Below are 22,708 nucleotides of genomic sequence, written 5' to 3'. Positions count from 1 at the left end.
CTCCGTGAAGTAATGGGCTGGCATTTCAGCCTACAACACAAGTACCATCTTGTGTGGGCATCATACACTGAGACCCATAAATAACCCATCAATCAGGAGACACTCCCGCACTGAGGGAGAATGACCTCCGAGGTCATTTCCAGCCACCCCAGGCTTGCAGGTTTAGCCCTTTTCCTGCCACCCACCCCCACCCCATGTATACCAGGTGTCTATTACACAACTGCATATACACAAAACTGCATATACACAAAACTGCAGATGTTGGACCTGTGATTGAGGTTCTCCTATAATTCTACATTTTTTCAGTTTTCCAGACCTTCACATGTACTTGTAAAGCTTAAATGTACATGTACTTGATGATACAGCCCCCATTAACTCACGCATTTATTTGAACAAATGTGATCAAAACGTTTCATGCAAGAATTACAGTGGTGTGCAGATATAGCCTTTAGCTTTACATTGAACATTTCACTGTTACAGAACTAATCTCAGTGCTGAACATTAACAAGTGCAAAATTATATATTATTAACTGGTCCATAGCAACATTAAATACCCCACTCTTGCCATCCTTCTGTAAAGCAGCTTATATTCAGTCCCTCAGCATAGAACTGACTTGGAGAGTGTTTTCAGACCTATCTATCCTAGACTTATTTTCAAGCAACACAGCAGCTTTGCAAAGAAAACAAGGATTGGGTAACCCAAGGGGCTGAAGATTTGAGCTGCTAAAACTGACGTTAGCCATGGCTAAGGTTTCTTTTTCATACAATCAGCTTCAGAAGTTTTAACTTCCAGAATCAACCCTTATAAAAGCAAAACAAACTTGGTTTGCAGCCTTTTCTATTTACAGTCCCATATGAAAACAATATGGGAGTACAAGAAAACCACAAACACTACTTTGTATCCCTATAGTGTCCTTACGGCAGGAAGAGACAAGCTGGAGATATAGCTGAACAAGCTCCCACACTCATTTTGCAGTTGCAGAGAACTGGCCCTGACTAATGAAATTATAAACGAGAAAGCTTGGCGTTTGACAATACTTGGTGGCAAATAGCTTGCCATCTGGGGTAGGGTCTGAGAAGGCGATTTCATTAGTGCTTAGGTAAGAACCAAATAAGAACGTATGCCTGGAAGAGAAAACACAAGTTGTTACCAATGCAGTATAAGCTAATCCTCCTTGTTAAATTTGTTTTAAAATTTAAGAACTAAACCAATGAGAGTCTGGGCCCTTGGGTACTTATAGCAGCAAGTATACTAGGCAAGAGGCTTATTTTTTTGGATTGTAAAAGAAGTGGAGGGGTGTGAGAGAGAGAGAGATGCAGACAGACGTGGTGGAGAGGGGTGCGGATCTTGAGTGTGAACTGGGCCTGTTTTGGTGGTAGGCACCAACACTAACATGAGATAGATGCAATGAAAGAGGTATCCAATTTTTAATATCTACGTTAATAAAGAGAGCTAATCAAGGATAAAGACCCACTATAGCACCGCATCACTCAATGCTTGGTGTCTAAAATGGAAGGCACTGAACTTGTCTGCCTAAACCCCTTGCCTTCTGTGCACCTAAGAGTCGCTTCACATCCTGCTACATGCAGAGTACACACTCACCCACCCACCCACCCCACATGGGTTGTATGCGTGAACCAACCCCAACTGTAAATGAGGCTTAATTTCATCCTTGTTGGCACACCTCCCTTACCCTAAGCTAAAGTTTATGCACCCCAGAAAACTATTTCATACTGTATTCAATACATTTTTTGAGTTGCAGAATTGGCCCACCACCTTTCCTTACCTGACCACGTCCACCAGACGACTGGCGATGCCCTTTCTCCGCATCGGACTGAACACCCAAATTCTGCTGATCCCACAGACTACCTTCTCTGGCTTTGCTGAACAGCACCAGGCACGATGATGCTCCAGGCTGTTCTTGGTGGGAGACTCCAAGGTTGCTGGTGGCTCTGAAAGCACCCGGAAAGCCTAGGAAGGAAACTCTGGCAGATTAGTCCAAACAGGTGGGGAAAGTCAACAGCAACAAGTCTATACCAAAAAGCTGCCTCATAGGATTTGTGGGGCAAGGCGATGATGCCCAATATTGCTGGAATACATGTTATTGCGGGTGTGTTTATAAAAGATGCAAAACCCCTGATTATGTTGGTGAGTCATTCAAATCCCAGCTACATCTGATGGAAAGGTCTTGCCAACAACAACTCATGCCACAAGAGACTTTGTAGTTGTGAAGAGACCGCATGACTCTTGCTATACCAGACTAGAACAGCTACTCGCTTCATGCAAGTCGCTTTGTGAGTATCGGTATAGTATCAGTATAGAAATCAAATAAATACAATATCACACTCATCCTGCGGCAGCTTCATTGGTTACTGGTCGGTTTCCGGGCTAGATTCAAGGTGCTGTTCTTGACCTTTAAAGCTCTACACAGCTTGGGGCTGGGGTACCTGTCGGACCGCATTTGCTCATATGAACCTGCCAGGGCCCTCCGTTCATCGTCTCAGGCCCTGCACATAGCCCCATCGCTAACAGAGATCCAGTTGGCGGGGACTAGAGATGGGGCCCCTCAGCTTTGGAACGCCCTCCCTGAAGAGCTTCTAAAACTAAAAACACATCTTTTTAAAGAGACTTTTTAATGCCCCTTCTGTGGTTATATCTGGTAGGTTCTTTAGTTTTTATAATTCTCAATTTTTAGCTGTATATTATTATTATTAATTCGATTTCTATACTGCCCTTCCAAAAATGGCTCAAGGTGGTTTACACAGAGAAATAAATAAAAAAATAAAATTGTATCTATTTTATTGTTGTGAGCCACCCCGAGCAGTAGCATACTGGAGGGGCGGGGTATAAATATTTTAAATAATAATAATTCTCTTCTAGAATTCTTATCCAAAATACTCGATATGGGAATGTGGTAGTAGGCTCATTCTCTCTGTAGGTAACTTTAAGACAAAGCCTCAGGGGTGCCAACTCACAGAACTCCAACTCATCAGAAAGGCTCTTAGACCAGAGATGCCAGCTGAAGACGAAAAGTAGATTTATTCTGATCATACAGACTAGCAGAAAGGGGATGTGTGTCATTTGCCTAGCAATCATTTCTCCCAACTCTAAACCCCCCTAAATGCCCCCCATCCTGTCAAAGGGTGCCAGTGCCAAACTGTTGCTCTCAGTGCAGTGGGAGTTCCCAGCAAGACCTTGTTACTGACACTAACACCAGTTGCCACAGCCAAGTAGTGATGCAGATGGCACAACTGGATTGCCCATGCCCTTTGCAAGAGAGAAGCACCCCAAAGCCCTGACCAAACTTCCCACGTTGCAAGTTGCTCACCTGCCTGACTGGCTCAGCAATCAAGCAGCCAACGATCTTCCTTTCATTGGAAACAAACAGGTATGTTTGAGTCTGGGCTGGATAGGTCAGCACCACTTGTTTAAACCCCAGTTCATTATCGACAAGCTCCCGTACATCTTCTGCCTATGCAAGGAAAAGCAGACACACAGAACTCCATTATTAAACTGGTCATAAGAACATAGCAAGAGCCCTGCTGGATCAGGCCTGATGCCCATCTAGTCCAGCATCCTGTTTCACAAATGCCTCTGGGAGCCCACAGGCAAGAGGGATGTGCCTGCCCTCTCTCCTGCTGTTGCTCCCTTGCAACGGGTATTGAGAGGCATTGTGCCTCTGAGGCTGGAGATGGCCCACAGCCACCAGACTAGTAGCCATTGATAGACCTGTTCACCATAAATCTGTCTAAGCCCCTTTTAAAGCCATCCAGGCTGGTGGCCATCACCACATCCCATGGCAAAGATCACAACAGCCAGTGATTATAGATTATATTCATATCCCATCTTTTGTCCATGGTGGAAACTCAAGACAGCAGAGCTAGGGTTCCCAGGCCATTTCCCATCCAGGCACAGCCCTGTTTAACTTCTGCAAGGTGGCCACATGACGTGTAGGCCTGGGACCAGGCCTGCATCAAGCTACTGTTCCTTGGAGCAGTTAGCTGTGAAAGGAGGGGGTTGCCGGTCCAGGGTAGAGCCCCTGCTTGGTGTGCAGAAGTTTCCAGGTTCAACCCTTGGCGGCATCTCCAGGCAGGGCCAGGAGAGACTTCTGCCTGGAACCTTGGAGCTGCTGCCAGCCAGTGCAAACAATACTAAGCTAGATGGACCAAGGGTCTGACTTGGTATAAGGCAGCTTCCTGTGTTGGATGCTTGATTCAATCCTAGGTGCCAGTTATGATAGGATAAAAAAATTATTGTCTGTCTATTTGATAACAAAAATATATGGCTGGAAAACTGCGTTAAAATTTAACACAGTCTTATTTTGTGATATTAAAAGAACACAAATGAAAAGACAGAAAGAAATCCCTAATTTTCTTTATGAAGAAAAAACTGGGGCACTTAATATAGGACAGCAGCATGGCAGATATTTCCACAATCACACACAGTATTGTGTGAATAGGGAAGAGGTATTCACTCAAAATATAAGAATCTTGTATCATTCAAGAAAGTGACAAGGAACAGCTTTGAGACAAACATAAGCAGCACTACTTCCCACAAGGATGAACAAAGCTAGGAGAGGACTCTGCAATTGTACCTTCTTGATGGCATATTTGGGATCATCCTGCAGGATCAGAACAATTTTTCCAGCCATGAATTCTGCAACCACACGCTCATTCTTCCAGCCCTACCAAGAGAAGAAAACAGTGGGGGTGGGGGGAAGGATGTAGATTTCCAACAGTTTGAAGTACAGAATTGAAAGCCATATTAAAACCATGATATAAAGCAACAACAATGGCCCCATCCCTCCTGCTGGTTACCCATCATTAAACTTCTGCAGCAATATGGAGCATAATAACTGAGAGACACTTTCAGCAGTTTTCTATGGAAACACACCAAAGAACTTCAGAGACACTGCTGAAAAAAGTGATCACCTGGAAATTTCCACTCCCTGCTAGGCAGCACTTATGGTCAGTTTCTTAATGATGCCTAGTTACACACATATGGAGGTACAGTGCAGGGAATTCTATTGGTCAGAACAAAATTCAATATGTTTGTATTGCAGAGTAATTTAACAAAACCAACTTTAAGTGAGAAATAAGAAATTTGATATTACGAACTAAAACATAGGCTAAGAAAACAGACTAACAGTCGCTTATGCAGAGAGAGAACCTCTCAGTTTGAATTAAAGTCAAATAGTTAAATAGGGATGGAGGCTAAAGAACTGAGTCAGACAGAAGTGACAAGAGATGATGTTCTAAACTGTCTGGAAAAACTGAAAGCTAACAAATCACCAGGGCCAGATGGCATCCATCCAAGAGTCCTCAAAAACGACCTCCTTGCTAAAATTTTCAACTTATCCCTGCTATCAGGCTCTGTACCAGAGGACTGGAGAGTAGCAAATGTAACACCGATTTTCAAAAAGGGATCCAGGTGCAATTCAGGAAATTACAGGCCGGTTAGCTTAATGTCCATTCCAGGCAAACTGATGGAAAGGATCCTCAAGGATAAAAATGTAAAGCACCTAGAACAGGCCCTGCTGGGAGTGAACCAGCATGGCTTCCACAAAAGGTAAATCTTGCCTCAACAACCTTTTGGAGTTCTTTGAGAGTGTCAACAAGTGTGTGGATCAAGGTGATCCAGTTTATTTTTTAATTGTATTTCTATACCGCCCTTCCAAAAGTTGACATAGTTGACTTCCAGTTGACAGTATACCTGGACTTCCAAAAAGCTTTTGACAAAGTTCCTCATCAAAGACTCCTGAGGAAACTTAGTGGTCATGGGATAAGGGGACTAGTACATGTGTGGATTGCTAACTGGTTGAAAGACAGGAAACAGAGGGTAGGGATCAATGGAGTTTTCACAATGGAGGGAAGTAAGAAGTGGGGTCCCCCAAGGATCTGTACTGGGACCAGTGCTTTTAAATTTATTCATAAATGATCTAGAAGCAGAGGTAAGCAGCAAGGTGGCCAAATTGGCAGCTGATACCAAACTCTTCCGGGTAGTGAAATCCAAAACGGATTGTGAACAGCTCCAAAAGGATCTCTCCAGACTGGGTGAATGGAAAACAAAGTGGCAACTGTGGTTCAGTGTTGGCAAGTGTAAGGTGATGCACATTGGGATGAAAAACCCCAACTTCAAGTATACGCTGATAGGATCTGAGCTGTTGGTGACTGACCAGAAGAGGGATATTGGGGTCATGGTTAACAGCTCGTTGGAAGTGTCGAGTCAATGTGCGGCAGCTGTGAAAAAGACCAATTCCAAGCTTGGAATCACTAGGAAGGGTCCCCCCCTCTTCAGTAAAACTGTTAATGTAATAATGCCCTTATACAGAAGTATGGCAAGGCCACATTTGTAGTAGTGTGTGCAGTTTTGGTCACCTTATATCAAGGACATTGTATAAATGTAGGTCTATAAAATCATCATTGTGTGGAGAAAACTGATAGAGAGAAATTTCTCTCTCTCATAACACTAGAACCAGGGCTCTTCCCATGAAACCCCTAGTCATTGTCAGGGTTTTGATCCGGAGGGTGATATCATGTCCCTAGTATCACACTTCCTTCAGGCCGTGTATTCTCACCCACAGGGTTTCTGTGGAGGACTCCAATCCACCCAGGTTTTCAAACTTGTTGGATTCTATCCCTTCTTTGACATACAGTGCTACTCCACCTCCAAGGCGCCCCTCTCCGTGTATATCCAGGGATAACTGTGTCCCACTGGTTCTCACTATTCCACCATGTTTCCGTTATGCCCACTGTCGCCCAAATATCGCCCATCTTGGCTCGGAGGCTTCTGGCATTGGCATATAAGCACCTATGCACTGAATCTCTTACCTGGTGTGTGCTATCTTTCTTTTGGCCATTTGATCTCTTTCTTTGACCAGCTAGCACAGACTCCTGTCTGCTCTTTACCTGGTACCACTGTCCCCTTCTGGTTCATCTGAAGCATTTACACTCTTACACCTGAAGGGATGGCATTTGCCTAACCAGATTCTGCCCAGCTCCTGTCAACTATCTGCCAAGCATCATTTTAAAAGTTGTTCTGCAGCCTTGTTGATCTTAAGTGCCAGCAGTCTGATTCCATCTTCATTCAACTGGAGCACATCCCTTTTATACAGGCTTGTCTTGTCCCAAAATGTATTCCAGTGCCTAACAAATCTAAACCCTTCCTCCCAGCATTGCCATCCATGAATTGAGACTCCTCAGCTCTGCTTGACTCCCTGGCCCTGTGCATGGAACAGGTAGCATTTCTGAGAATGTTACTTTGGGGGTCCTGGAGTTCAATATGCCACCTAGCAGCCTAAATTTGGCTTCCAGGACCTTCCGACTACATTTCGCAACTTCATTGGTGCCGTCGTGCACGACAGCTGACTCCTCCCCAAAACAACCTATCTAGATGCCATGCAACACCTTTGCACCAGGCAGGCAAATCACAGTGCAGTCTACACACAGGTCACAGAACCATCTCTCTATACCCCTAATGGTAGGAAGCCTCAACCCCCTGGAGGAGTATGCCCTGTGCGAGAGGATATGGGCTCATCATCCATGGAAGGGGTCCCTCTTCCCCAGACTGAAGTCCTCTTTCCCCAAGACCTCCATTCTCCATGATGGCAGAGGAGCCATCAGCCTGGGAGTGGGATGCTTCAATCACATCCATGATGGTCTCATCCACATACCTCTGAGCTTCTCCAGATCAGCCACCTAGGCTTTGAGGGAACAAACCTCTTCTCCAAGAGCCAAGAGCTCCTTGCACCAAGCACACACCCACGGCTTCGGCCCACTGAGCAGATAGTCATGACTGTAACACTCTGTGCAATACACTGGGAAGCACCCCCTCCCCTGCTGGCTCCCAACCTTCACAATTGGTTTTGTTTGCCATTTAGAGTATTTGGAGATTGTTTGACTGAAAGTTAGGTCTTAGCTGAAGTTGTCAGCTATTCAACTGTTTGAACTTTCTTTCCTGAGAATATAGAATATAGAAGAGGGAGTAGTTCTTACCTTCTCTTCCTGCTGGGTTCCATGAAATCAAGAGAGGCTCCCTTCAAACACTCCCACACACTTCCCTGCTAAACTCCACACAAAACTCCTGTGATACCTGTTTGCTAATTCATGGTCACTAATCTTCCTGGCTACCGCCTCTTCTGTAGAGTAGGCTTGAAATTGAGGCAACCAGGCTCAACAGGAATGTGGCCCATCGCACTAGGTGTGACTCATAGGCTTACCACATATTTCATTCTTCCAAGGAACCTCTGATGATACTGGATGTGCTGTGCTTCGTCCTCTGGGTTGGCAGCCGAGTAGACCATGCCACATGATTTGCAGGCAACAGCACCAAAATGCTTCTGACCAGCATCCTGTCAAAGCAAACAGAAAGGCTTTTCACACGAACAGGAGGCAGAGTGTGGGGGAAAGCTGCACAAAACTAACCTTCTCCCCAGATGATCCTGCAACACTGGTGTGAGCGTGGACTATGCTCCCACACGATCTGCACTACTACATGCAGTGCAGCTCTCCGGAGGCTGGGATGCATTGTATCCCACAACGCACCGTGCAATGAGTGCAGTGCATTGGGGGATACCCCCATGAGACAGACTGGGGTTAAGGGGGCAGACAGCACCAGGATCCATGAGATCCCAGCACTGCACATGAGCAGGCTAACCCAGGCTGGGGTGCTAATCCTAACCGGGTTAGGCTGCTCGTGAGAACAGCCTTAGAGTGTGACATTATGTTACCTTATCCTTGCCAGTTTAAGGCATCAGGAAGGAGTTCTAGAAAGATTGTACATAAAGGAAACAAGATATGGTATCTGCTAGCTGCAAGGTAGGTATTTCTACTCTAAATGAAAGCCTGCTTGCCCTTACAGCTGCTGCAAGAACCCCACACAGAAATATACTCACAATGACCATTTGACCTTTTAAGTCTTTGCTCAGTTCTTTTGTCTTCTTGCTGGTTTTCAGTAGGGCAGTAACCTTCTGTACATTGGGCATGCACTCCACCTGGGAAGGCTGCTCATTTGGCAGAATCCGGGGCCTGAAATGTAATATGTATTTTATTTAGGATATATGGATCTTGCTAACATGACTTTATGGAGGCTTCATGGACTTTTCATTGTTTTCTTCTGACTGGTCATTCCATGTAGCGGTCAGAGTTGGTACCGATGGCTATATCCCCAGAGGAGAGCAGTCGACACACACCTTAAGAGAAAACTCCCAGCATCAGCCTTCCCTCTAAGGCATGCAGCTCTGCGCGCGTGCGCACGCACACACACCCCCAGCCCTCCGCGCAGCTTCCTTAAACTGCTGCTCGCTGTGGCTGCGGTGAGGGCTATTGCTTCCCCCTCCACCCACCTTTCCCCATTGCCACCTAGTCTCCACGTCTCCCCACCTGAGCTCAAGTGGCGGGAGGGCTCAGGCTTGTCTGAAGGAGGGAATTGTCTCCCTCCAAGAGTCCCATTCGCTGCAGTGGGACTCTCGGAGGGAGACGATTCTCTCCTTCAGGAGAGCCCAATTGACGCTGGTGGCAGCAAATGGAGGGAGAAGTTTCCCTTAAGAAGAGCCTAAATGTGTGTTCACTTGGGCTCTTAAGAAGAAGAGGCAGGCGGGCTCTTGTGCTACTTCTCCTAATAATCATTCCCTGCTGTATGAAGCAGAGTTGCTTTTTAACAGGTACAAAAAGTGAACTTTATCCTGACCAAACAATTAAAAAAAGAGGCTTCATAGGGCTTTTTTCCCCCCAATAAGTTGAAGTTATGTGTTTTACAGAAGTGAACTTGGGGGTGGGGTGGGGGAGATAAAAGCTGTTATCTGTGCTTGCGTCCTGCTGGTCACAGAGGTGTAGAGCGGGAATGCAGCTTCAGTGCTACAAGTCATGGTGAGTGACCTCGGGAAACTGTGTGGCCCAAGACAAAACAGGCTCCAAATGGAGGAAGGACCTCATGGTGGCATAAGACAGGGAGCATTTCAGACATTGCTGCCTGGCTGCAACTGAATCTTTCAGAATCCACCTTTTTAACCTTCTCAAAGAACTCCGCAAGTCAGAGGTAGGAGACAGTTCTGCTAATGAATTACTTATAATATTAATTTATAAATATTATTACTGCTGCTAATTAATAATTGCTGCTATGGAAAGAATACAGAGTCTCTGGGGGAACCTGCATGCCAAATCTGGAATGAAAGGGAATTTTCCTTCCCCGCCCTCCCAATAGAAATTAATATATACTTTTGAAAGTTGACTTAACTGAACTAGTTTATTTTTAAAAAATATGTGTCGATTAATAAGCTGCAGAAGAGGGAGTGGGGAGATAATTTTAGCATGCTGTGCTGTAGGTGGCACAGTGTTCTTATACATATGTCTGTGTGAGAGATCGTTATGTGCACACTGCCTTGAAACTGCCGCCCAGAAGAAAATTGTTTCCACTCACTGCTGATAAAAATTAGAGGGAATACTGCCCACCACCTCTACATTTTATGATTCATCTTTTTACAAGGGTGGGTAGCAAAGTCTGCACTGGCTCCCCAAAAGACTTCTTTACCAAAGATACAACTTCTTTTTCAGATATGAATGTCACGTACTACAGGGGTGACACAAATCCACATGTGATATGGATGTAGGAAACCCTTATTCAAGCTAATCACAAGAGCCAATCACTCTGCCCACCAGCACATGATGGGGCAACATTTTCAAACTCCAGTGTAAGTTAAAAGCAATGGAAGACCAAATTCCTACTTCCCCATATGTAGTAATGGGTGATTATTGTTAACTGCCCAGAGATGAAAGTTTGGGGCGGTGCACAAATTCAATAGATAAATAAATACCAGCTAGAATATACTTCACCCATCCATACATGTGGTTGTGAGAATAGGTTCAGAGTCCACAGGATTCCAGAACGCGAACAGATGGATAATGACTGACCCCAAAAGGTAAAGGCCAAGGGATGCTTGATTAAACCACAAGTTCTGACAGAGCCTTGATACAGATAACCTAAAGCTACAGTATGGATCCTGAGGTTTTGTAGAATCGTATTACATACGATACACTGATAGAATTGCCTGCCGTATTCCAGATGAATGCTGCTGTCTTGCTACCTTTATAGCAATAGCAATAGCAATAGCATTTACATTTATATACCGCTCTATAGCCGGAGCTCTCTTAGCGGTTTACAATGATTTTAGCATATTGCCCCCAACATTCTGGGTACTCATTTTACCGACCTCGGAAGGATGGAAGGCTGAGTCAACCTTGAGGGTTATACTCAGTGTCATTCTGATATTAGTGTTGTTTAACTTTTATATATAGTTTTACGTTCATAGTTTTAACTTCTAGCTTCTTTTACTTAGCATACTAAGTAATTTTATAGAGACTTTTTATTATTTTGTAGGAGTAGATTGTTTGAACTGTTTTTGTCTGGTTAAAGACCGAAATAAAAACTATGTTATGCAGATGAATGCAAGCTAGAAGAACCAGTAAAGAAGCTGGAACATTAGGCTTATTAAATGAAAGCAAGTAATAGTGTTTGATCAACAAGCCTGATCCCCTGCAGACAAATTGGGGGCTAAACCAACATTATGAGGGAGGGTACAGCATGTTGTACAAGCAAAGCCTCCGAGAAGCAGCCATTTTGATAGGCATTACTCAAGCATGTGCACACGCACACACTCTAAGGGTCCTACTACATCCCATACTAGCCTGCATTTTAAACATCAATGCTGGGACTAATGAGGTGGAAGCTCTGGCATTGCTTTTTATTCCAGGATCAACAGAAAGACACTGGGGAAACAGGGACTTACAAATTAAGCCCATCCTTGTAGTCTTTTCACAGTTCTATAAAATATTTTCTTAAACCCAGAGGAAAAACAGATTCATAGTTTTTCAACCTAAATATGCTCTGCACCTACACTATGTTATTTATGAATATTACAACAACATTGGCATACCTTCTTTTGTTGCCAGAAGGTGTACTGAACAAAGGATGGATGTCATCTGCCAAAGGAGGTGGGAAGAAAAGAAAACAAGTTTTTGAGATTTCTATCCTACATTCCAAATACAGTGTACTTGACAAATAGGATTATTCATGTCAGGCTTAATTTATACTGGAACTTACAGGGCATGTTTCCACAATAAAGCACTCAGAGCAGCTTACAATTACATCAAATAAAAACACAGTCAAAAATGTACACACATTCTTTGTGAATAACTGTTCCTGGGCTAATTTTCAATGTCAACCTGGGGACAGAATCTCTCAAATATACAGCAGATTGACTGCATGCATGTACTGCTTTTATGCATGTTTAATGTATGCATGTATGAATGAACATGTGCAGTGTTCTAATATGTTCCAGGTCCCAAATGCAAAACCCAGAATTATATTGTTTGAACATTATTTTAGGAACAAGATACAATGGCCAAAGAACTTTTGATGGGTACCTCAGATTCTAACTAATCCTGGAGAGAATCTTTGTGGTTGCTAAGAGTCGACACCAACTTGACGGCACTTAATCAACCAACTATCAGATTCTAACATAGTCCCAGTGTTACTTACCATGAAGAGCCTCATTATTCTCATGCTTGTCCATGTTTCTGGGTGATCTCTGCGAGATTGTTTCAGAACCCTGTGAAGAAGAAAACATCGCTATGATGTTTTAAACAACCTTTTTGCAGATAAAATATCTTGTATTCCACTGAACTAGACTCCACAGTTACTGCAGAGTTTATTGTAGAGATGCCCAGCAACAACTCTTGTAAGATTGAACTGGATCATTTTCAGTTTGTTACTTCTGATGATGTGGACAAACTGCTTCGGTCTGTATGGCCCACCACCTGCTCTCTTGACCCTTGCCCAACTTGGCTTATTTCACCTGATAGTCTTATTTATTTAAATTTATATCCCACCTAAACATACGTCTCTGGCCAGCTAACAATTAAAACATATATAAAAATTAAAACAATGCAACATATAACACATATATAAAAGTTAAAACAATACAAAAACTGAAAAACCATAAAATTAACAAACAGTATTTTTTAATTAAAAACCTGAGAAGACTTGGGTAAAAAAAAAAAAAAAAAAAGGTTTTCAATTTTTTTTTAAAACAGCCAGAGATGGGGACGAGCGTAACTCAGCAACGAGCGCATTCCACCATCTTGGGGCAGCAGCCGAGAAGGCCCGTCTCTGTGCGACCACCAAACGAGTTGGCTGTAACTGGAGACGGACCTCCTCAGATGACCTCAATGGGGGGTGGGGTTCGTAGTGAAGAAGACGCTCTCAAATACCCAGGACCTGAGCCATTTCGGGCTTTATAAGTTATAACTAGCACTTTGTCTTTTGCCCAGAAACCTATCGGCAGCCAGTGTAACTCCATCAGCAAAGGAGTAACACGGTCTCTCCAAGATGACCCAGAGACCAGCCTGGCTGCCGCATTCTGAACCAACTGAAGTTTCTGGACTACGTACAAAGGCAGCCCCAAGTAGAGCGCATTGCAACAGTCCAGTGTGGAGGTTACCAACAGATGTACCACTGTTTTGAGGTTGTTGATCTCAAGAAATGGACGCAGCTGGCGTCTCAGCCGAAGCTGATAGAAAGCACCCCTGGCCACCACCTCAACCTGAGAAACCAAGGAGAGGTGTGGATCCAGGAGTACTCCCAGACTGCGAACCTGTTCCTTTTGGGGAAGTGTGACCCCATCTAGAACAGTTAGATCAAAATAATCTCTAGAGTTCTGACCCCGCACAATAAGTACCTCCATCTTATCTGGATTCAGCTTCAGTTTATTCTCCCTTATCCAGCCCATTACTGCTTCCAGGCAGGCATTTAGGGAGGATATGCCGTCACCTGAAGAAGCTGACATTAGTCATGTGCACGGACCGGTTTGGAGGCCATTCTAAAGGCCTCCAGACCGGTCCGGACACGGGGTGGTTTTGGTTCGGGTGGGGGGTTCCAATAAAGATAGGGGGGCTTTACTTAACCCTCCCAACGACCGCGCCATATTTCCTTGAGTAATCAGGCGGCAGGATAGCTCCCTGCCGCCCCCTTCAAAGCCCCGCTCGGCGGGCGGCCGCCCCCATGAAGACCCGTTGCTCCAAGAAGACCCACCCGTGCCGCTCCGTGAAGGAAGACTCTGCCGCTCCGTGAAGAAAGACCCCTGCCGTGAAGACCCCTGCTTGCAAGATCCCTCCCATTGCAAGAGGGCGGCAGGAGAACTCCCCTGCCGTGCCCTTCCCCTTTGCTGGTCTGGCTGCAAATGGCTTCTAGGAAGCCTTTCGATCTTGCAAGAAGGGGTCTTCACGGCAGGGGTCTTTCTTCACAGAGCGGCAGGGTCTTCCTTCACGGAGCGGCACGGGTGGGTCTTCTTGGAGCAACGGGTCTTCATGGGGGCGGCCGCCAGCCGAGCGGGGCTTTGAAGGGGGCGGCAGGGAGCTATCCTGCCGCCCGATTACTCAAAGAAATACGGCACGGTTGCTGGGAGGGTTAAATAAAGACCCCCCTATCTTTACTGGAACCCCCCACCCCAGTGCCGGACCGCTACTCCGCGGTCCGTGCACACCCCTAGCTGACATGGAGAAGTAAATCTGGGTGTCATCAACATACTGATAACACCCAGCTCCAAATCCCGATGATCTCTCCCAGCGGTTTCATGTAGATGTTAAAAAGCATTGGAGAGAGTACGGAGCCTTGAGGGACACCATACTTAAGCTCAGATTTCGAAGAGCAAAAATCTCCAATCGACACCATCTGGAACCTGTGTGAGAGATAGGAGCAGAACCACATTAAAACAGTGACTCCCACCCCCAACCCCCTCAGACGTTCCAGAAGGATACTATGGTCGATAGTATCTAAAGCCGCCGAGAGGTCCTGGTAGAAATCATAAATGCTTCTCTGAGGGAGGGCAGGATGCCTCCTTGTTTTAAGGAGGCAATTATTAGACCTCTTCTAAAGAAGCCTGCATTAGATCCCTCAGAGTTGAGCAATTATAGGCCTGTCTCTAACCTCCCGTGGCTGGGCAAGGTAACTGAGAGAGTGGTGGCCTCTCAGCTACAGACGGTCTTGGAGGAAACTGATTATCTAGACCCAAACTGGCTTTCGGGCAGGCTATGGGGTGGAGACTGCCTTGGTCGGCCTGATGGATGATCTCCAATTGGCAATTGACAGAGGGAATGTGACTCTGCTGATCCTTTTGGATCTCTTGGCGGCTTTCGATACCATTGACCATGGTATCCTGCTGGGTTACTTGAAGGAGGTGGGATTGAGTGGCACTGTTTTCTGTTCCTACCTCTCTGGCAGATTCCAGGCGGTGTCGCTTGGAGATTATTGCTCTGAAAAGCGAGAGCTAAAGTGTGGGGTTCCACAGGGCTCCAAACTGTCACCAATGCTTTTTAACATCTACATGAAACCACTGGGAGAGATTGTCAGGAAGTTTGGTCTGGGATGCTATCAATATGCTGATGATACCTAGATCAATTTCGCTATACCAACTTCTTCAGGAAATGGCATGACCCCCTTAAGTGCCTGCCTGGAGGCAATATTAGGCTGGATATGGGATAATAGGCTGAAGTTGAATCCAAACAAGACGGAGGTACTGTCTGTAGGGGGTCAGGATCTGAGAAATGGTTTAGATCTCCCTGTTCTAGATGGGTTACACTCCCTCTAAAAGATCAGGTTCATAGTCTGGGAGTGCTCGTGGATCCTAAACTCTCCCTGCTTTCTCAGGTTGGAGGCTGTGGCCAGAAGTGCTTTTTATCAGCTTCAGCTGATACACCAGTTACATCCATTCTTGGAGAGTAGTGACCTTAAAACGGTGGTTTGTATGCTGGCAACCTCTAGGCTTGACTACTGTAATGCACTCTACGTGGGGCTGCCTTTGTACATAGTTCGGAAACTGCAATTTGTACAGAATACAGCAGCCAGACTAGTCTCTGGGTTTATCCGAAGGGACCATATAACACCGATTCTAAAAGAACTGCACTGGCTGCCGATAGGTTTCCGAACGAAATACAAAGTGCTAGTTATTACCATAAGGCCCTTAACAGCTTAGGTCCAGGGAATTTGAGAGAGTGCCTTCTCTGTCGTGAACCCCGTCGCCTATTAATATCATCTGGAGAGGTCCGACTACGGATGCCGCAAACTCGTTTGGTGGCAACTCGTGACCGGCCTTTTCCGTGGCTGCCCCAGGGCTTTGGAACACTCTCCCTGCTGAAATAAGAGCATCTCCTTCTCGGTTTACTTTTAGGAGGACCCTGAAGACGTACCTGTTTTCCCAGGCCTTCAGCTGAGATTCATTTTTTAGAATTTTAATGTGTTTTTATTTATGATTTTAAAATATGTTATATTTTATATTTTAATTCTGTACACCGCCTAGAGATTTTTATACTAAACAAACAAACGGGTTAATATCTTACAGCTGACAGCACTCACATGTAGTCACCCAACCAAATGCAAACAAGATCTAAAGCTACAAGAGCCTTAGTAAGCTGCAAGTTACACAGTCTGTCTTCACATCTAGTATATTGCAACATTCAAATATTCTTTGAAGGATACACAAATGTGATAAAGATGTGCCTCACTGTAGAAATAAGCCGTGTGAACACTGATATACACCAGACATGCTGCCAGCTTTCATGAATTCAACCTACCTGGGCCCCAGTGTCAGTTTCCTTTCGAGCTGGGGCTTTTGAACAACCAGAATGAGAAGTTTGGAGAGGCCCAGTTTCTTGCCACAGGTTTGATTCACATGTAATCACCATATCTTGGCTAGTTTTATGGTTCACTTTCTCACTCGCTTCCATGTGGCCATGTTTCTCCTCCTTTTGGGACCCCTTTGTAGAATTTCCTGCCCTGCTTTCAGTGGACAAGTAGAGATCTGCATGCACCAGTACTATGTCCTGCTTCTCTTTGACCATGGGCTTGCTGACATTATGGGGGGATGGTGGAATGGAAAGCACTTTCTTGGAGCCAGAGTGCCATTTCTTGCCAGAGGCAAAAAATGCTGCTCCTGTTTGGAGTTTCAGCACTGGTTTGAACCTCATGCTTAGGACTCTGTAAGGAGCCTCCATTTTCTTTTCAACAGCACACTTCACATTCTCTTTCCCAGTAACAGACTTGGGAGGTGCCATTTCCATTTTGGCTTTTTTGGTGTTCCTTGGCAAAGTATTGGTCTTCCTGGAAGCAGCAGGGCGATTTGACACTTTAGAGTTTATGCGCCTTGCTGACATCACCATTATCTGTGCTGTTTCCGTCTTGTTGGCAATAGGCAGGTTTCCACCCTCATTTCTTGGACCAAGAGGATGGCTTTCATTTGCCAGCTTCCTTTCCAGTGGACTTTGATATGCTTTCCCTTTGCTGTAAAAGGAGCTGGTGGGAACAATGGAAGTGTATGTGATGCCAGACTCTGGGGACATTTTCTGCGGGAACGCCCTTTGCATTTCTTTTGGCACACTGGCTGTCTGTAACGGAGACACATCAAACTTCTGTGATCGGGTTGACTTTTGGGGCAAGGATTGATTCTCTTTATCTTCTCCTCGAGAACTAGACATTTGCTTTACTGGAGACGCAAGACGATCACTTGCAAGCATCTTCCCTGCAGGCCGTTTCTCAGTGAATTCCATCATCAGTTTTTTCACTAGATTTCCATCTACTGACTGCAGACTATGAAAAGTAAAGTTTATTATTTCAAAAAGCAAAATGTCATTATTTACGTAAAATAAATAAAGGAATAAAGCTAAAAGAATATAGCTTCAGAGGTCATGGAATAATACGGATAATTTTTTTATCCATTATTAGATAAAATTTTTACTAGAGTACAGCTGAGTGTACTCTAGTACATTTAGAATAGATAGGAATGAAATATGCCACTATTGATTCTCAGATATTTCATCATTGCCCCTCTAAACAGGAAAGACATTGATTATGTATTTGTCTAGCACTTAATTTCAAAAGTGAAGAATGAAAAGAAGATCCTGCAATGTTGATTGCATTTTAAAATACAATCATAAGAACATAAGAACAGCCCTGCTGGATCAGGCCCACCTAGTCCAGCATCCTCTTTCACACAGTGGCTTACCAGATGCCTCTGGGGAGCCCACAGACAAGAGGTATGTGCATGCCCTCTCTCCTGCTGTTGCTGTCCTGCAACTGGTATTGAGAGAGAGTGTGCCTCTGAGGCTGGAGGTGGCCCACAACCACCAAACTAGTAGCCATTGATAGACCTGTCCTCCATGAATTTGCCTAAGCCCCTTTTAAAGCCATCCAAGCTGGTGGCCATCAAATGACAAAGAATGCCATAGATTAATTCCGCACTGTGTGAAAAAGTACTTCCTCTTGTTGGGCCTAAATTTCCCAACCTTCAGTTTCATGGGATGACTCCTGGCCCTAGTGTTGTGAGAGGGAGAAAGTTTTCTCTTTGTCTACTCTCTCCACAATTATAAATACCTTGATCATGTCTCCCCTTAAGTTGCCTCTTCCAAAGTAAAGAGCCCCAGATGCTGAAGCCTAGTCTCATAAGGAAGGTGCGCCAGGCCATTGGCCATCTTGGCTGCCCTCTTCTGCACCTTTTCTAGTTGCATCACTTTACACTTGCTTACACTGAATCACATTTGCCATTTTGTCACCAACTCCCCAAGTTTGGAGAGATCATTTTGGAGCTCCTCACAATCAGTTGTGGATTTCACTATCCTAAATAGTTTAGTGTCATCAACAAAACAGTTACATAAAATGCTGTTTTGAGGTATCCTAATGCGAACATAAAGGTCTCCAAATACTTATTAGTGATCCTTCCCCACCCCCTGAAAAAAAAAAGTGTGGGGGTGGGATACAAACCCAGTGCTTACAAACAGCAGACTTGGTAGTAAGAAGGTTCTGGAAATTTGTAATAAAGTCTCACCCATCAGAACTGCGTTTTCTTTTTCTTGGAGTAACAGCTGCCATGCCTTTATTAAAGTGTCTGAAGTCAGAAATATTGATATATCAGGGTTAGAAAAACAGGTCTGCATAACATGCATATATCTTTGCTTAGTTAATAGTCCTGTTTGTCATACTAGCTTACACTGCTAAGCTCTTTACCTTAGAGTGGTATGGCTAACAGAGTGTGGGCCTATATGGATTCATGGTTTATGCATATGTTGAATTTCTATGTGGTATAGAAATAGCACACATCCCTCTTTTCCACCACAGATGATATAACGTACTCTCATAGGTATATACACTGTCTTTCCAAACAAAAACCCACACAAAGAATAGCTGTATGAACTGGGTTCTCAGCATGTTCAATTTCTTTTCTGCAAAAAAATGATTTTTTAAAGGAGGGAATTTATGTAAATAAATGTTTGCACGGGAGGTCTCCATTCATCTGTTATCTGGCTGGGAGAAGGTGAGGCATCACTTTTCCACCACAAGAAGGCCCGAAGTATGGCCTGAAACTACAGGTGGACCCCTTTATTTGCGGATTCATTATCTGTGGTACGGAAGATGTCACCCAACCTCGGCATACACGGGGAATTTAAAAAACAAAACAAAACACATCAACCTTGCTTATCCATGCGTCAGGGGTGGCTGGAAATGACCACGGAGGTCATTTCCAGCCACCATTTTAGGAATTGGAGCCACAAAATGGCTCCCGCCCCACCCTTGCAAAAATCCTGTCATTTTTGGCCAGTTTGGGGCACAGCATGACTTGGGGGAAGCAGCAAAGTAAGAAGCTCCCCCATGAAAATTGGTCGATTTTCAGCCATTTGGGGGGCACAGTGCAACTTGCAGGGAACAGCAGAGACTGGTAAGGAAACTGGTCGATTTTCAGCTGAAAATGGCTGACCAGGAACTTAACCCCCGTGATCCCATAGGGATCAATGCTTCAATATTCACGGTTTCCATATCTATGGCACAGCCGCAGAATGAATCCCTTGCAAATATTAAGGTCCACCTGTATATCCCACTGGCCTAGTGGGAGGAGAGCTGGTCTCGTGGTAGCAAGCAAAGCATGACTTGTCCTCTTTGCTAAGCAGGGTCTGCCCTGGTTGCATATGAATGGGAGAAAATATGCATGAGCACTGTAAGACATTTCCCTTAGGGGATGGAGCCACTCTGGGAGGAGCATCTGAGATTTCAAGTTCCCTTTCTCCAAGATAGGGCTGAGAGAGATTTCTGCCTGCAACCTTGGAAAAGCCACTGCCAGTCTGTGTAGACAATACTGAGCTAGGTGGACCAAGGGTCTGATTCAATATATGGCAGCTTCCTATGAAGTATGGTGTGAACTAGTGTTCCAACAGTATTTAGTTATGCAATACTGAACAGATTAGTGTAGTATAATGGTTGAATTGTCAGAGTGGGACCAGCAAGGCCTATGTTCAAGTCCTCACTCAGTCACAAAGTTCACTGGGTAACTTTCTCTCAATAATGGTCTCTCAGTATCTAACAGGGTTCTTGTGATGACCAAATAGGGCAGGGGGAGAACCCTCATGCATGCTGGCCTGAGCTGCTTAGAGAAAGTGTGGGATATGCAAGTACTAAATATAATCATAAGCTTACACCCAAAGTCTAAAACACTTTCCCCAGGCAGATACTGGCAATGAAGTAAGCAGAACAAACATGCTTAGGATTGAGCTGTAAACCTAGTGTGTGCGTGTGTGTGTATATAGCTTAGATCCCCAAAACAAGTGTCTCTAGGATCAAACCATGCCTACACATGTCCAGATCAGACCCGATGAGTATGGCTTGCCGTGGAGCAGAAGCTCTGGAGCAGGTCTTAAGAACACAGCCTTACTGGATCGGGCCCAAGTCCAACATCCTGCTTCCACAGTGGCCCACCAGATGCCTCTGGAAAGCCTACTGGGCAGGGCTGCTCAGCTTCGGCCCTCCTGCAAATGTTGGCCTACAACTCCCATTATCACTGGCTATTGGCCACTGTGGCTGGGGATTATGGGAGTTGTAGTCCAAAAACAGCTGGGGGGGCACTGTGGAAGCTGGATGATGGACTTGAGCTGGCCTGGTTTAGAGATGTTAGACTTGAGCTGGCCTGGTTTAGGGCAACACTCCTCTCCCACCTTTGCTCCCCTGCAGCAGATATCCAGAGGTATCTGGTGTAGAGCCTGCGTGGTGTGGTGGTTAGAGTGCTGGACTAGGACCAGGGAGACCCGAGTTCAAATCCCCATGCAGTCATGATACTAGCTGGGTGACTCTGGGCCAGTCACTTCTCTCTCAGCCTAACCTACTTCACAGGGTTGTTGTGAGGAGAAATCTAAGTATGTAGCACACCGCTCTGGGCTCCTTGGAGGAAGAGCCAGAAATAAAATGTAATACAGTAAATAAATAAATAAATAATAAATAATCTTCCCTCAATCTAGAAATTCCATGTTAGCCACCGAGACTAGTAGCCACTACTAGATCTGTCCTCCATGAATGTATCCAGGAGTTTTTAAAGCCACCCAAGCCGACATCCATTGCCACATCCTGTGGCAGCCAACAAAACCAGTGTGCTGAGCACCAAATGGCATCTCTCCGCACACCAACCCCAGCATCCCTCCAGTGGCTGTTGCTGGCTTCTGCCTCCTAATGTTTTAGTGGTGAGCTTTCTTGGGACAGGGTGCTGTTTTATTTCTTCTGCATTTCTCACGCAGACTGCTTCGAGTGTTCCTCGTTGGAAAGCAGCAGGAGAGCATTCATCACAGCAGTCTGACCCTCAACCATGTCTTCATGACTCAGCCACCTTTCTTTCCCCCTAGACTAGAGAGCAGCCCCAGCCAGGGTCCCCTCTCACAGGGATTAGATGTTGTGGACTACAACTCCCAGCACCCCCAGCTAACAATGGCTTTGGCGATCCTGGGGGGATGCTGGGAGTTGTAGTCCACATCAACTGGGAATCCCCGCGAGGGGGAACATGCCCCCAGCGCTGTGCCTTCGCCAGCCCGGTCTTGGCCAGGAGCCCCCCCCCCCCGCCAGGAAGGAGGGCCTCTCTCCAGCCCCCTGGCTCCATTCCTACCCGCAGGAGGGAGCCTGATCCAAGAAGGGGAGCATCCAGACTCGCCCGCTCCAGGGGTTTTCCTCCCAGGAAGTCGGGGGTGGGGGCGCCCCAGGTGGCTCCTCGCCCTCCCTCGAGCGGCGCTTCTCGCAGGCTGGCCGTTCGTCAGGTTCAGCTAGCGAAGCAGCGCAGCTCTCCCTGGCGAATGGCCAGCCTGCGAGCAGCGCAGGGCGGGAGGGAGAGGCGCACCCCGAGCTGCCTCCTCGGGCGCCCAGCGCGGGGAGACGCGCGTCAGCCAGGACCCCGGAGCCGGGTGGCGTCCCCATCCCTCCGTCCCCTCAGCCGCCCTCCGCTTCCGGCAGAGGCCGGTCCTGGTTTACCTCAGCGGGGCGGCGGCCAAGCGCGGGCTCTGCGGGGCTCCTCGACACCTCTCAGGCGCTCTCTGCCCCTCACGGCTCCAGTCCAGAGAGGCTGCGTTCAAAGTCAAACGGGCTCCCCGCTCGCGCCTTCGTCGCTATTGGCCAGCTCTCCCGCCACTCTGGGCTCCCCAACGATCATTGGCTACGGTATTAACCAATGTTTGAGCTAGTCACCTCAGAGGTACGGAAGGAAAGAAACCCGCCTTTGGCTCCCGGCCAATAGGAGGATGCAGACGATAAGTTCCAGTCTGGACGTGCCAATAGGAGGATTAAGAGAACCGCCTCCGGCAAGAACCCGCACGTGCGCTCCCTGGCTGGCGCAATGCCTTTCGGGAACTGTAGTTTCTAGAT

At 45.9% G+C, this 22,708-nt stretch overlaps 1 protein-coding gene across 4 annotated transcripts; it reads right to left on the bottom strand.

The window, feature by feature from the left end:
* Window positions 1-371: 371 nt before the first annotated feature.
* On the bottom strand, window positions 372-22,475 carry ESCO2 (establishment of sister chromatid cohesion N-acetyltransferase 2). 4 transcript variants are annotated; one of them, XM_053250423.1, is made up of 11 exons: window positions 22,319-22,475; window positions 18,870-18,929; window positions 16,624-17,635; window positions 12,536-12,605; window positions 11,931-11,976; window positions 8,895-9,027; window positions 8,220-8,351; window positions 4,596-4,685; window positions 3,330-3,473; window positions 1,788-1,972; window positions 372-1,125 (listed from the first exon to the last, which is right to left on the bottom strand). In XM_053250423.1, exons 2-11 carry the CDS (start codon window positions 18,911-18,913, stop codon window positions 966-968), a joined length of 2,016 nt encoding a protein of 671 aa, XP_053106398.1. In that variant the 5' UTR covers window positions 18,914-18,929; window positions 22,319-22,475; the 3' UTR covers window positions 372-965. The 4 variants fall into 4 exon arrangements, with proteins under 4 accessions (XP_053106398.1, XP_053106385.1, XP_053106391.1 ...); XM_053250410.1 differs by lacking the exon at window positions 22,319-22,475 and adding an exon at window positions 21,960-22,280; XM_053250416.1 differs by lacking the exon at window positions 22,319-22,475 and having other exon boundaries at window positions 18,806-18,929.
* Between the last annotated feature and the right edge of the window lie 233 nt (window positions 22,476-22,708).

The sequence above is a fragment of the Hemicordylus capensis genome, chromosome 1 (genome assembly GCF_027244095.1).
Source record: "Hemicordylus capensis ecotype Gifberg chromosome 1, rHemCap1.1.pri, whole genome shotgun sequence".
Taxonomy (NCBI): Eukaryota; Metazoa; Chordata; class Lepidosauria; order Squamata; family Cordylidae; genus Hemicordylus; species Hemicordylus capensis.
Note: the sequence above shows the minus strand (reverse complement) of the source record. Positions and strands in the feature narration are given on the sequence as shown.